Genomic DNA, 14,016 nt, shown 5'->3' on the forward strand with positions numbered 1-14,016 from the left:
TTTATTTGCTCCTTTCACCCCAGTATCTCTACTTGTACACTCATCTTCTGCACATCTATCCTCCAGTGGTCTAATTGCTATATTGTAATTATCTCGCCACTATGGCCTATTTATTGCCTTACCTCCCTTATCCTACCTCATTTGCACACATTCTATATATAATTTTTCTATTGTATTATTGACTGTATGTTTGTTAATTCCATGTATAACTCTGTGTTGTTGTTTGTGTCACACTGCTTTGCTTTATCTACAGCTCGCAGTTGTAAATGAGAACTTGTTCTCAACTAGCTTACCTGGTTAAATAAAGGTGAAATAAAAWAAAWWAAAAAATGACAGCCTTGGGAGTAACCTGGGCCGTTTTCCACAATAGTGTGTGTGTTGCACAAGTTTATGTTTGGTTTCCCCCGCTCTCTAGGCACTTTAAGTGTCAGCATCAACCGTGCCATATCTGAAGTAGGGCATTCCTATTCTGAGCGACACATGGAAGCAAAGTTTGCCATCAAGGGTCAGCTTTTCAAAGAATGAAATCAAGACCCCCTTTGGAATATGTCATTAACATTGAGCTGCTGCTTTTTCTTCATTCGCCTGGAGGACAACACAGAGTGCGGGACATTTTCAAATCCTCATCCCCTCACGAGGACTGCAATCTGATAACTGCTASTCTACTGTTAAAGTGTTTTGACTGCACACTGCAGACACTACAAAGTAGGTATAGCATGCCAGTAGGGTTTGTATTCCTTTAATCTTACTCAAGTTGCCTTCAGCCACATTACTTTATGCTTATGTTAACAGCCATGTTATTACTCAGCTGTATAGGGACAGCATGCATGCTTTCATTAATTGCACTTTACACTAAGTTGCCTTTAGCCACATGATTTTGTTTATTTGGTCACCAGCTACAATGTCATTATTAAGCTAACTACAGATCCAAAAAACAATGGTACACAAAACAATGACTTTGTGGAAATKAATGGTTAAATTACTGTTTATAATTGTATACTAGCATAGTTACTGTAGAGAAATCACATCAAGACACGCCATGGATCAATCCATCTTAGCCTGCATGTGGTATGCAGTCTAAGATTCTCTCATTTCAATTTATAAAATGATTAACTAATTTGGAGGAATATGATGTAATGCGATTGGTACAGCTGTCTTACTATATAACCAAAAACTAAGGACATTCTTCTCCATTAGTTATGTTTTTGTTGTCATAGGAGACTTAGTAAACAAATGATGTACAACTTAAAATCAAATCTTTGTTCTCAATTAAGCTTTTGGCTAAAGTACACTCCTGTCGATTTGATATAGGATTACTATTGTATGATGCTGATTTTTGGTAAATCCCAGCACTAACACTTATCAAGAGCTTGGTGGTAAGTTAAATGTACGGAAGAATATTAGGGCAAGAGAAGAGATAAATAAGCAGTGATGTGATTTTATTTGTTGCACGGATAGTACTTTTAAAACTCAAAATGCTTGAAATAGTTGAAATTGAGAATGAAGTTGAAATACATTTTTTTAAATTAAGTCAAAATTACATTTTGTGAATACATTCAATTTTTTCTCTTCACCTGGCCCTAATACTCTTCTGTAAAATTGTGTTAGTGCTAGGTAAAAAAAATWATTGTTAAATAAAATCTTATTTGTCACATGCGCCGAATACATTTTGTGTAGACCGTGAAATTCTTATATTTAAAAAATAAAAGTTACTTTTACAAATAAAAGTAACAAGTAATTAAAGGGCAGCAGTAAAATAACATAGCGAGACTATATACAGGGGGCTACCAGTACAGAGTCAATGTGCGGGGGCACCGGTTAGTTGAGGTAATATGCACATGTAGGTAGAGTTATTAAAGTGACTATGCATAGATGATAACAACAGAAGTAGCAGCGGTGTAAAGAGAGGGGGGGCTATTCTATCAACCTGTAGAATGTAAATAGTCTGGGTAGCCATTTGACTAGATGTTCAGGATTCTTATGGCTTGGGGGTAGAAGCTGTTTAGAACCTCTTGAACTTAGACTTGGCGCTCCACTACCGCTTGCCGTGCGGTAGCAGAGAGAACAGTTTTGACTAGGGTGGCTGGAGTCTTTGACAATTTTTGGGCCTCCCTGACACCGCCTGGTATAGAGGTTCTGAATGGCAGGAAGCTTGGCCCCAGTGATGTACTGGGCCGTACGCACTACCCTCTGTAGGGTAGTTGCCATACCAGTTGCCATACCAAGCAGTGATGCAACCAGTCAGGATGCCCTCAATGGTGCAGCTGTAGAAACTTCTGAGGACCATGCCAAATCTTTTCAGTCTCCTGAGGGGGAATAGGTTTGGTCATGCCCTCTTCRCAACTGTCTTGGTGTGCTTGTTAGTTTGTTGGTGATGTGGACACCAAGGAACTTGGAACTCTCAACCTGCTCCATTACAGCCCCGTCGATAAGAATGGGGGTGTGCTCGGTCCTCTTTTTCCTGTAGTCCACAATCATCTCCTTTGTCTTGATCACATTGAGGGAGAGGTTGTTGTCCTGGCACCACACGGCCAGGTCTCTGACATCCCCCCAAAAGGCTGTCTCGTCGTTGTCGGTGATCAGGCCTACCACTGTTGTGTCATCTGCAAACTTAATAATGGTGTTAGAGTCATGCCTGACCGTGCAGTCATGAATGAACAGGGAGTACAGGAGGGGACTGAGCACGCACCCCTAAGGGGCCCCTGTGTTGAGGATCAGCGTGGTGGATGTGTTGTTACCTACCCTTACCACCTGGGGGYGGCCCGTCAGGATGTCCAGGATCCAGTTGCAGAGGGAGGTGTTTATTCCCAGGGTCCTTAGCTTATTGATGAGCTTTGAGGGCACTATAGTGTTGAACGCTGAGCTCTAGTYAATGAACAGAATTCTCACATAGGTGTTCCTCTTGTCCAGGTGGGAAAGGGCAGTGTGGAGTGGGATTGACATTGCATCATCTGTGGATCTGTTACGGCGGTATGCACATTGGAGTGGGTCTAGGGTTTCTGGGATAATGGTGTTGATGTGAGCCATGACCAGCCTTTCAAAGCACTTCATGGCACTTCATAGGCAGGTTACCTTCGCTTTCTTGGGCCCAGGGACTATGGTGGTCTGTTTGAAACATGTTGGTATCCACACTATGTTCACAACACTGACTTTGCAAAAGGTTTTTATCCTCAATCTTTAAACTCAAAAATGTTTTGAATTACCTCTTTGGCAATAGCACATGCAGTACACATGTCTCACAGTCTTGACTTTCATATATAAATATAAAAAAATTGTTTTAGCAGTTTTACTTTGACATGCACGTGCTGTTAGTGGTTTTGGTTGCATACTGAATCGTGTTTTAAAAGTGTAGTTCAGTTTTAGTGAATTTCATTGTCATGACTTTTGTATCCTTGCAAATAGATCAACCATGGCTGTGGCCAGCATGTCCATGCCTGGAAGGATGGGCACCCCTAGAGGTCTTGATGACTACAGTCATTACAGTGCCCTGTCAGATGAGGAGCTGATGCAGCTGGCCATTGAACGCAGCCTCACTGAGGACCACACCTCTATTAACGCCATTCAATCATCCCCACCTGTGTATTGGCAACCCAATTACCAGCCAAACCAACTTACCACCAACCAATTTATGACTGGTGTCAGGCACCCCTCTGCAACAAGGCACATGTATGACTTTCCCAGAGCCAACCCGAACCCAGCCAACCCACCTCCAAACCCCTCAACTGCAAACCCACCTTTAGYAGACCATATTATGTGAGTCTGTCAACCYTTTATCTTATTTTGACAATATGTATGCCAGATAGGATGAGTATAAATACAGCAGGTTTATTATAATTCCAAAATGCCAAACATACAGTAGAAATCAGATGGTGGGTGACAGCTCTCTCTAACAGGGCCAGCAGTAACACAGGGGTTCTCCTGATGCGGCTAATGTTTACATAACATGAGATACACTGAGTGTAAAAAAACATTAGAAATCTGCTCTTTCCATGACATAGCCTGACCAGGGGAATCCAGGGGAAAGCTATGATCCCTTATTGATGTCACCTTTTAACCCCCTAGAGTCGATTGACACACCGGTGCGTCAATCTAAGTTACATAACAAAAACCTCCCAGCAGTTTAAGGTAGAGATATCAGGTTTATTTTTGCATTGGATGCATCTCAATCCACCGCATCCGCCAGTGTTGCACTTCTGCATCTGCGGCGAAAGGTGAGAGAGCTAGAGCGGTGTTTGTCACACCATGAGACATTCACGAAAATTAGTCTTCTCACAAAAACGTCTGTAGCATCTGAACGGTTTGACCTAGAAACTATGGAAAGGGGAGACTCTCACGAACACGATGGTGTTCTCCGATTTGCTCTAAAATTCAGACAATTGAGACATGGATTGTGTATGTTGGGCCATTCAGAGGGTGAATGGGAAAGACAAAAGATTTAAGTGCCTTTGAACAGGGTATGGTAGTAGGTGCCAAGMGCACCRGTTTGAGTGTAGAGTCCATGTCCCGACGAATTGAGGCTGTTCTGATAAAAGAGGGTGYAACTCAATATTAGGAARGTGTTCCTAATATTTTGTACACTCAGTGTACACTGACTATACCAAACATTAGGAACACCTTTCTAATATTGAGTTGCATCCCACCTTTTGCCCGCAGAACAGCCTCAATTCGTCATGGACTCTACACGATGTCGAAAGCTTTCCATAGGGATGCTAGCCCATGTTGACTCCAATGCTTTGCACAAAAGTTGGCTGGATGTCCTATGGGTGGTGGACCATTCAAGACACACACAGGAAACTGTTGAGTATAAAAATCCAGCAGCGTTGCAGTTCTTGACACAAACCGGTGCACATGGCACCTACTACCATGCCCCATTCAAAGGCACTTACATTTTTTTTTATCTTGCCAACATTTTATGACCATTTTCCCCTTAATCTTTGTCTATGCCTTAGAGATGTGAGACCCCTGGTGCCTGTGATTGAGAATGGTGATTTAAAGGCCTTAAAAGAAATAGTGAAATGCAATCCAAAGAGTCTCTTTGTACCAAATGAGGATGGATGGATTTCTCTACACGAAGCTGCATATTACGGTCAAGAGGAATGCCTCAAGATWATATTAAGAGGTGAGGGTGAAACAAAGAAAAGTGTAATTGAGAATGGTTTCTATTTTATACACACAGYTCTCCTGAATCTCAGGAAGACCCTTTATCAGTACATGCTGATTGTTTTTAACTTGCTTGGGTCTGTTATTTTTTCCCACAGCCCATCCTGGGATAGTGAACACATGTGGTACATRCAATCAGACCCCACTTCTTTTGGCTGCCATCTTTCACCATGTGARTTGTGTGGAATGCCTTCTAGACAGAGGTGCAAATCCCAACATTGCCAATAACGAYGGAGAAACACCACTCTTGAAAGGTAAATAACTGATTTCAAAGCTGTTCTGTCAAGAGGTTCAATAGTGAACAGTGTGATATGAAACGCAGCCAGGTTGTCTGTGTGACTCAACTCTGTGTTAGCTTGGGGGGAACACAAGTCTCGAGGTCTCAAGCTAGGTTACCGGTCATACCGGTGAAGTCCATCACTGTTATACAATCAGCTTATGTTTTACAAACAGCAAATCCAACCAAAGTTATCTGTGTTGTTTCTCACATTCTGTTTTCAGCTTGTGGGAAGCCCAATGCAGAGATTGTAGACCACCTCCTAAAGTATGGAGCCTCAGTGCACAAGGCTTGCGTTCAGGGTGTGACACCTCTCCATGAAGCAGCCGGGCATGATAATGTGGAAATTTGCCAGATGTTGTTGGATGCCGGTGCCAAGCTTAATGCAGCCAATATCTACGGGATAGACCCTTTCTTTACGGCAGCACAGAACGGGAGAGTGGAGGTGTTGTCTTTCCTGATTAGCAAAGGTAAGGTTTTCGAATTTTGACAACCAACTTTAAGATTATTTGAATTGATTATATTAAATAAGCAATATCACTTTATCCACCCTCAAATCATGTCAATAATGTCCAAAGTCATGAAACAGGTCATGACAAGCCCTTATTGAATACACATTTGGGAATCCATGACCCTTTATGACTTTGAACAGCACAGTGTCTGTGGCGAACACATACAATTGTGGATCCATTAAATCGTCCCAATGGCATGACAATGAAATCCTACAACCCAAACCTGAACCTGAAAATGACTTCTATGTGCAAAACCTATTCGGTTTCCTAGTATCAGATGCCTATATCTTGAAGAACAGTATTCCATTCCTTACAACGCCATGAATAGATTCAAAAATAACCATTAAGCATCCAGACGATCTGATGCTGGTGGTGTTAGTGTTGCCACTTTTCCAGTATTTCAACATTGTAAATATTTTGACTATTCTCCTGTGTATTGTAGGGGTTGATATGAACTGCCAGGCATGTGATGGGGCAACACCCTTGTACGAGGCAAGTAAGAATGGTCACAAGGAAGTTGTGGAACTGCTTCTATCTCAGAAAGCAGATGCAAACCGAACAACCAAGTCTGGCCTCGTGCCTCTTCATGTTGCTGTCCAGAAAGGACATTTTGAGTGAGTTCAGTGAATTAATTGATTGGTTAATTCAAAGCATTGGTTTCTCTTTGAAAAGTGATCTCTTTGCTTCCCTTTTGTAGCATTGTATCCATGCTGATCCCTGCCACAAGTAAGGCCAAAGTTCAATGCAGTGGCATCAGTCCCCTCCACCTGGCTGCTGAGCACAACAGGGACTGGATTCTAGAAGTGCTTATCAAGGGAGGATATGACGTCAATCTCCAGCTGGCAGAAGACCGATCCAAAATGTATGAGGACCGTCGCAGCACAGCGCTCTACTTCGCTGTCGCCAACAACAACCTAGAGGCTGCCGAAATGCTTCTGGAGGCCGGCGCTAACCCCAACCTTGACATGTTCAACCCTCTTCTTATCGCTGTGAGGCGGGGTTGCATGGAAATGATCACAGTGCTGGTGGAGCACGGAGCTAACATGAACGCGTCCATCCTCACACACCCCTGCTCCTTCCCGGCAGTGGTCATGCTTGGTATGAAGTATTCACAAATCCTGAAGTATCTGATGGACAATGGCTGCGATGCCCTTTCCTGTTTCGACTGCACATATGGCAGCAAGCCACACCCACCCCTGAAAACTTTAAGTAGGGGCAGAGGCTTCGCCGAAATTTTGCACTACGCTACCGATGAGGACGAAGCTCCAATCAACATGTGCATCCAGGTAGGTTGGGTTAATATGCAAAACAGACAGTTTGCTGGTCTATTAGTTTCCAATTCCATCTCAGCTCAATTCACCTATTATTGGCTGTTCTTTGAATCCAATTTGAACCCTTTATTTTCAGTTCTGTGAGACGATCAACGATCCGACGATAAGCTGCTGGGCTGGACCMATCATAGACACGCTCCTGGATTATGTTGGCCATGTGAAACTCTGCTCCCGGCTGATCGAGCACCTGGATAGCAACCATGATTGGGCAGGGATCAAAGTGAAAGCAAGTAAGTGAGCTTATGCCAGCGATCTCCACTAATAACAGAGCTTGGAGTATTTCMTTTACCATGATATAATCATTAGGGTCTGTGATCACTTAGGGTCAATTACCTAGAGAAATTAGCATGTATCGCAAAGTTTCATGTAAATTATGCATGGGTGTCAATGGGATATGTCTGCATAATGTCAGGTTGCACATGAGTATCTATTTTCTAAGGTTATGCCCTTATTTTTGTACTGTTGCATACTTGTTACCTTGACTATTCTCATGTGTGTTAAGCAGATAAATATGTTGSTCTCCAATCGCACAGTCCCTTTAATAAGCATCTTCTTTGCACTTTCTTTCAGTGCCACCATATTCACTGATGCAGCTGTGTAGGCTGAAGGTCCGTCAGCAGGTTGGAATCCCCAGACTGAGGCACATCGACACCCTGCCCCTCCCACCAATACTAATCAAGTTCCTTAACTATAAAAAGGGAGATTGACTGAATGTCTAAAATGTATTTTTCATTTGTTGATTCCATGAATCGTCTCCAATAAAACAAAAATGTATATTGTATAAGCCAGCTGAGATGAAGAGGGAATGTATCTTTGCCCAGTTGCATACTGTTTAATAGGCTTGATTTGATATTACAATGGCAAGAGTAACATTTTAATGAACCTATTGTAAATTGTATGTATACATTTAATATTTTAGAGGTACACTCTTAGCACCTTTTTTCTATCTAGAACCTTAAAGGGTTCCCCTGCTGTCCCCATAGCAGAACCCTTTAAAGAACCCTTTTTGGTTGCAGGAAGAACCCTTTTGGTTCCATGTAGAACCCTTTCTACAGAGGGTTTTACCTGGAACCCAAAAAGTGTTGTACCTGGAACCAAAAGAGATTATCCTATGGGGACATCCGAAGAACCATTTTGGAACCCTTTTTTCTAAGAGTGTAGAATCCTTGGGTTTGGTTAGCAACAGCCACACTGACTCTTATGGCCTACTAAATTAATGTTTACCCTGCGCAGTGAGATTTTTTTTTTACACTAAAAGAAAGTGAAATTGCTTCGTAGATGTGACCGCATCGGAGAATGAAGCACAGCTTGGAACGCTTCTTGGGCAATCAGATCAAATTATCAATACGGAAACATCTGTTTTATAATTGAAGTGATAGTTATTTGTATTGTGTAGGTTGGTTGGCAGCCATAGGCGGGTGGAGCTATTTCAGTGTTTTATTTCAACTTAAAAAAACAAACAAATAGACTGAAGTAAAATTATTGATGGATACTGCAGATTGACAGATTTATTATGATATCACCAGTGCTTGCTTAAAGCACAGCCATGCAATGTCTAAAAACAAAAACAAACACTGTAAACAAAGTCTTAACATTTTGTTTAAAAAGTCAATTATTTTATTTGATCTACTACAGTAGTTGAGGTCAGAGTCGACGTGCATCAGGCTGTATATATCTGGTGTTCAAACCATGTAATATGAAATTTCATTATTTTGATGTTGATTGGGAACTTGTAGAAAATGTACAGTCTGTGTTTTGTATTTGGAAAAAATTGAAAAATAAGCGAGGTTGAGTATCTGAAAAGGAGTTTGTTTTGTGTGTCTGTGTGTGCTTATGACATAATGTGAAAGCGGGGCGGAACAAGAATGAGGGGAAGCCTTCAGACCAAGTTGACCTTTGACCAACTCAGGTAAACAACTTACATAGCATCATCTATGTAGAAGTCCGTCACTGGCTGTGGGCAGCATTTGGTACTTTAACGCAAGCACACATTCATCACTCCTCCCTGCTCCGTTATCAGATAAGTTAACAATGTGGGTCGACACACAAGTTAACTTATCTATCTTAGTACATACATTTCACACTTACGTCAGTAACCGGTTATGGTATAAAGAAATAAACATACAAGTGTTCATATTTAATATAAGTAATATTTATTATACTTCTTATACTTATCGATGTTATGGATGAGCGCGTTGTTTGTTTGTTCTGTTCCTCTCTCTCCATCTCTGTAGCTTCCGGGTATGCTGGATAAGGACCCGAGCTAAGGGAATGGGCTGACTTTGTAGTGCCTGTCCCGACTGGCTCATTAATGTAAATGGGCATATTGAAAGACACTGTCAGTAGTGAGGTAATTTTGTAAATGTTATGTTGTGATATTGTTTCATAAACGTGTTGCAATGTATATACTTTAGTTTGTTTAGTTAAATGGTAAATTTAGGTTTGTATAGGTAATTGCTCAATTAATTAGGGTTAATTGTTCTGAGGGGAGGGGCTAGCCCTACAAAAGGAGCCTCTCTTTCAGTTCATGGAGAGGCAATTTTGGATTGAGCTGTGGATGGGGTAGCATTGTTTTTAGCTGGCCCATAAGGTATATGTTTGATGGCAGTACTGTTGTTTTTGTTCCGGAATCGCTTTGTAAATAAACACCCTTGCACAGAATAACTTTTGCGGCTCCGCCATCTTTTTTATTTTGATAGAGGTTAGGTTTTCCAGTTTAGCCTTCTGGCCTACTCTACGTGACATACATCATATTGATATTTTCTTTGAAGTAAACGTTCAAACATTATCCCTTATAATTCAGATGACGTCTTAGAAATGCATAGCTCTACTAAACACTATTTGAAATTGTAAGGATCGGCGCTGGAGATGAGAAGCAAGTTCAGGGAGTGAACATTTACTGGAAAATGGACATCAAACCAAAACAAGAACAGTTTATGGACAGGGGGAACAAAACGACATAAAGACAATAATGCTGACACGGGGAACCAACTGAAGAACAGACAGATATAGAAGGGCAATCAATAAAGTAATGGTGTCCAGGTGAGTCCAATATTGCGCAGCTGCGCGTAATGAAGGTGACAGGTGTGCGTAATGAAGGGCAGCCTGGCGCCCTCGAGTGCCAGGGAGGAGGAGCGGGAGCAGGCGTGACAGAAATACCATYGTGAAGTATTTCAGGAATGTCTCGTGTCAGCTTGGGAGACACAAACAAGTTTGCTAACACTTCCTAAGTTACCTGTTATGTAATGCATTATAAATACATTATTGATATTTATGCATGTATAAAGGTGAGTTTGTTTTAAGGAACTATTAGTGCAATATAGGACTTGCTATGAACCTGTTTTGCAATAACTGTTGAGCCAGTCCTTGCAATCAGTTCCATCTCGAATAATGGTTTTRTTCTCCAGCCTCCAAGCAGCAAACCAAGTGGCAGGGTGGCCAATAATATATCAAATAACTGTGACTTTTAGCTTCAGTTATGTTGCCTATAGCATCATTTCCTGTTTTTCATATCATCATTCTAATAAATGTGTTCATTGTTACAGGTGGAGTTTCAGTTAAGAACCGGGTTACACCAATTGATTCTGAGAAATGCTTCTCTATGCAAGCTTCAAACATCCTACCCAATTAACAATAGTTGGTCCCACAGTCACCACCTCTTTGCATATTAAGGCTACCCAGCAATGTGTTTCACCACGTTGGTTCCTTTACTGCTAGTATGCAAGGTTAATCTGTCACCAGTGTGTTCTTGGTTAGCACCCAGTTTGCATTTTGGTACACCAGAAGTACATTGATTTCCAATGGAACGCTGCGTTTGCCTTGCAGCATTGCATTGCAGAGGCAGTTGAAGTGCGTTCTGTGTGGTGCATACATTGGATTTATCGAACTGTATGYATCAAACTGTATGCATAGAATGCTTGACAGAAATGGTATCAGAAGGTGAATGTTGAACTTTTGTTGCACACATATCCAGATGATAATCCGTWCCATTTTGCACAATGACACTGTCGGTGTGATTGAGGGGTAACACTTTTACTATGGTTGTTGAAACAGTGCCTGATCTCAATCTCATTATCTGTGGTTGTTGACCCCAGTTGACTCTCGAGGACAGGTTTTACTATGGATGCTTCCCATCCATGTACTTTTGGGGGATTTTCAAGCTCATTGTCTGCTGTTCATTGGTTTACATCACAGGCTAATTGGTTTGTAGGTAGCCAGTGGTGTAAAGTACTTAAATAGTACTTTAAGTATTTTTACTTAAGTAGTTTTACAGCATGCATGCTTAAGTTCTACGTACAAGYATAGATATTATTTCATCGAAACACATAAGCAAATGTTTATCTGGCACTCAGCGCGCCATGCTTGATTGAGGAATGTCACATTATCAAATTACACTCATGCTTATAGAAGTGGCGGTCATTCATCAATACACCTTATCATATTGTAACAATGTGAGGCACTCAGCATATCAACATTGGGCCGGGACTTTTAGCAGGTGCCCATATCGTCCCGCATTTTGGCATGTACTATTTGGTTTTGGTATTTTATTAGGATCCCCATTAGCTGTTGAAAAAGCAGCAGCTACTCTTCCTGGGGTCCACACAAAACATGACATAATACAGAACTTTAATAGACATGAACAGCTCAACGACAGAACTTCATAATTTTTTAAAAGGCACACTTAGCTTACATATCAATACATACACACAAACTATCTAGGTCAAATAGGGGTGAGGCGTTGTGCCGTGAGGTGTTGTTTCATCTGTTTCTTAAAACCAGGTTTGCTGTTTATTTGAGCAATATGAGATGGAAATAATGACTATATAATACTGTACGCTTTCTTGAATTTGTTCTGGATTTGGGAGCTGTGAAAAGACCCCCGGTGGCATGTCTGGTGGGGAAAGCCGACTGGCTCAAATTGGTCATACGTAGAAACATTTAAAATGTTTGTTTTTTTAACATTTTTTTACGTTGGATAAAAGTAAAGATTCAGAGATACAAAATGCCATATCTTACACAACAGCTAAGGAACAATGGGAAAGTAATTTTGCTTTGAAAGTTGATAAACTTGTAAACTCACTTTAAGAAAATGGCCTTTGAATCTTTTGGTACTACTACTGGGAGAGAGGAGAGGGAGGAGCTAGATTCATATGAGGGGTTCATGGCTCTGGTCAAATGCAACTTTGATCATCCCCCGGAGGGCAGAGAGGGGGGTGAGCGCCTACTCCAATTAAGGCAGGGGGACCAGACGGCTGCCGAGTATGCGCTCACCTTCCAGACAGTAGCAGCATCCAGCGGATGGAACGTGCTGGCACTTCGTACACTATTCAGAAGAGGTCTGCGCGAGGMGGTCCAGASAGAACTGGCCTTGTTGAGACGACAACCRCTCCTTGGACTCACTCAWTGCGATGGCCATCCGTCTGGATAACCTACTTCGGGAGCATCAGTACTCTCATTGCTTCTCTCTCTCCCCCTCCCTCCCTCAATGAACACTCTGGATCAGAGCCTGAACCCATGGAGGTAGGGGTCACACGCCTCCCCGCGGTGGAGCAACGCAGACGGAGACAGCTGGGGCTCTGTCTGTATTGTGGTCAAGGAGGGCACCAGTTCCAGTGGTGTCCGGCGCTTCCTGATCTGGGATCCACAAGAGCAGAGGGACAGTCACATGATCTTCCACCTCTTGGGGCAGGAGTGAGTATTCCAAYTTCATCACTTTCTGCTAAACTCTTTTTGGTGTCCATCACACTAGTTGACTGTCCCTCATGTGTCTAMAGCATTAGTGGATTCCGGTGCCATTGACCAGACCCTTGCCTCCTCTCTTAACATCATCTCATACCCGCTCTCCTCTCCTTTCCTGGTTCAAGCCCTCAATAAATCGGCCACTAAGATCCGGAACCATCATACACATCACCCAACCACTCACCCTCACCGTAGAGTCCATTCATCAGGAGAACATCCCTTTCTTCATCACCAGTGCACCCGTTCACAAGATCCTTGGCCTCAACGCCATAACCCCACCATCTCATGGTCGTGGATGAAAATCAGACTGGTCACCTGAATGCCGGAGGACCTGCATCCCCATCCCATGTGGTTCCATGTCAGTTGAGAGTCCTGTGGTTGCCCTTCAGCCCAACATCCCGGAGGTATACCAGGACCTGCGGGAGGTATTGTCCAAGACCACCGCCACCGGTCTTCCTCTTCATTGCCGCTGGGACTGTGCCATCAACCCGTAGCTTTCCATCTAAGTTGTCAATGGCAGGAGGTTTGTCATTATTGATTGATAACWATAATTTATCCACCTCTCCCACACTAACTTGACAAAATCTAAACTCGCAATGCTTTTCTTTCATTATTTGTTTTTTATGCTTGAATACAATGGCGCGTTGTTGGCATTTTCTGCCTAAGTTTGGCCACTTTGCCAATGAAGTAATWAAAAAATAACTGGCAACATCAAATGGTTTTGTGATGAATAAGCCATCTGATTCAATGTCTTTCTGACCATCATTTAATTTAAGGAGCCTTTTGGTCCTAGACTTGGCGCTCCAGTATCACTTGCCGTGTGGTAGCAGAGAGAACAGTCTATTACTTGGGTGACTGGAGTCTTTGACAATTCTTTGTGCCTTTCTCTGACACCGCCTAGTATATAGGTCCTGGATGGTAGGAAGCTTGGCCCCAGTGATGTACTGGGCCGTACGCACTATCCTCTGTAGTGCCTYACGGTCAGATGCCAAGCAGT

The 14,016-nt window shown here is 42.3% G+C and overlaps 1 protein-coding gene across 1 annotated transcript; it reads left to right on the forward strand.

The window, feature by feature from the left end:
* Positions 1–580: 580 nt before the first annotated feature.
* On the forward strand, positions 581–8,599 carry asb2a.2 (ankyrin repeat and SOCS box containing 2a, tandem duplicate 2). The gene is made up of 9 exons (XM_023973700.2): positions 581–705; positions 3,403–3,753; positions 4,950–5,119; positions 5,259–5,414; positions 5,662–5,907; positions 6,392–6,563; positions 6,647–7,235; positions 7,357–7,510; positions 7,851–8,599. The coding sequence occupies exons 2-9, from the start codon at positions 3,410–3,412 to the stop codon at positions 7,985–7,987; spliced, it is 1,968 nt and encodes a 655-aa protein (XP_023829468.1). The 5' UTR covers positions 581–705; positions 3,403–3,409; the 3' UTR covers positions 7,988–8,599.
* Positions 8,600–14,016: the final 5,417 nt, after the last annotated feature.

Source organism: Salvelinus sp. IW2-2015, linkage group LG28 (assembly GCF_002910315.2).
Source record: "Salvelinus sp. IW2-2015 linkage group LG28, ASM291031v2, whole genome shotgun sequence".
Classification (NCBI taxonomy): domain Eukaryota; kingdom Metazoa; phylum Chordata; class Actinopteri; order Salmoniformes; family Salmonidae; genus Salvelinus; species Salvelinus sp. IW2-2015.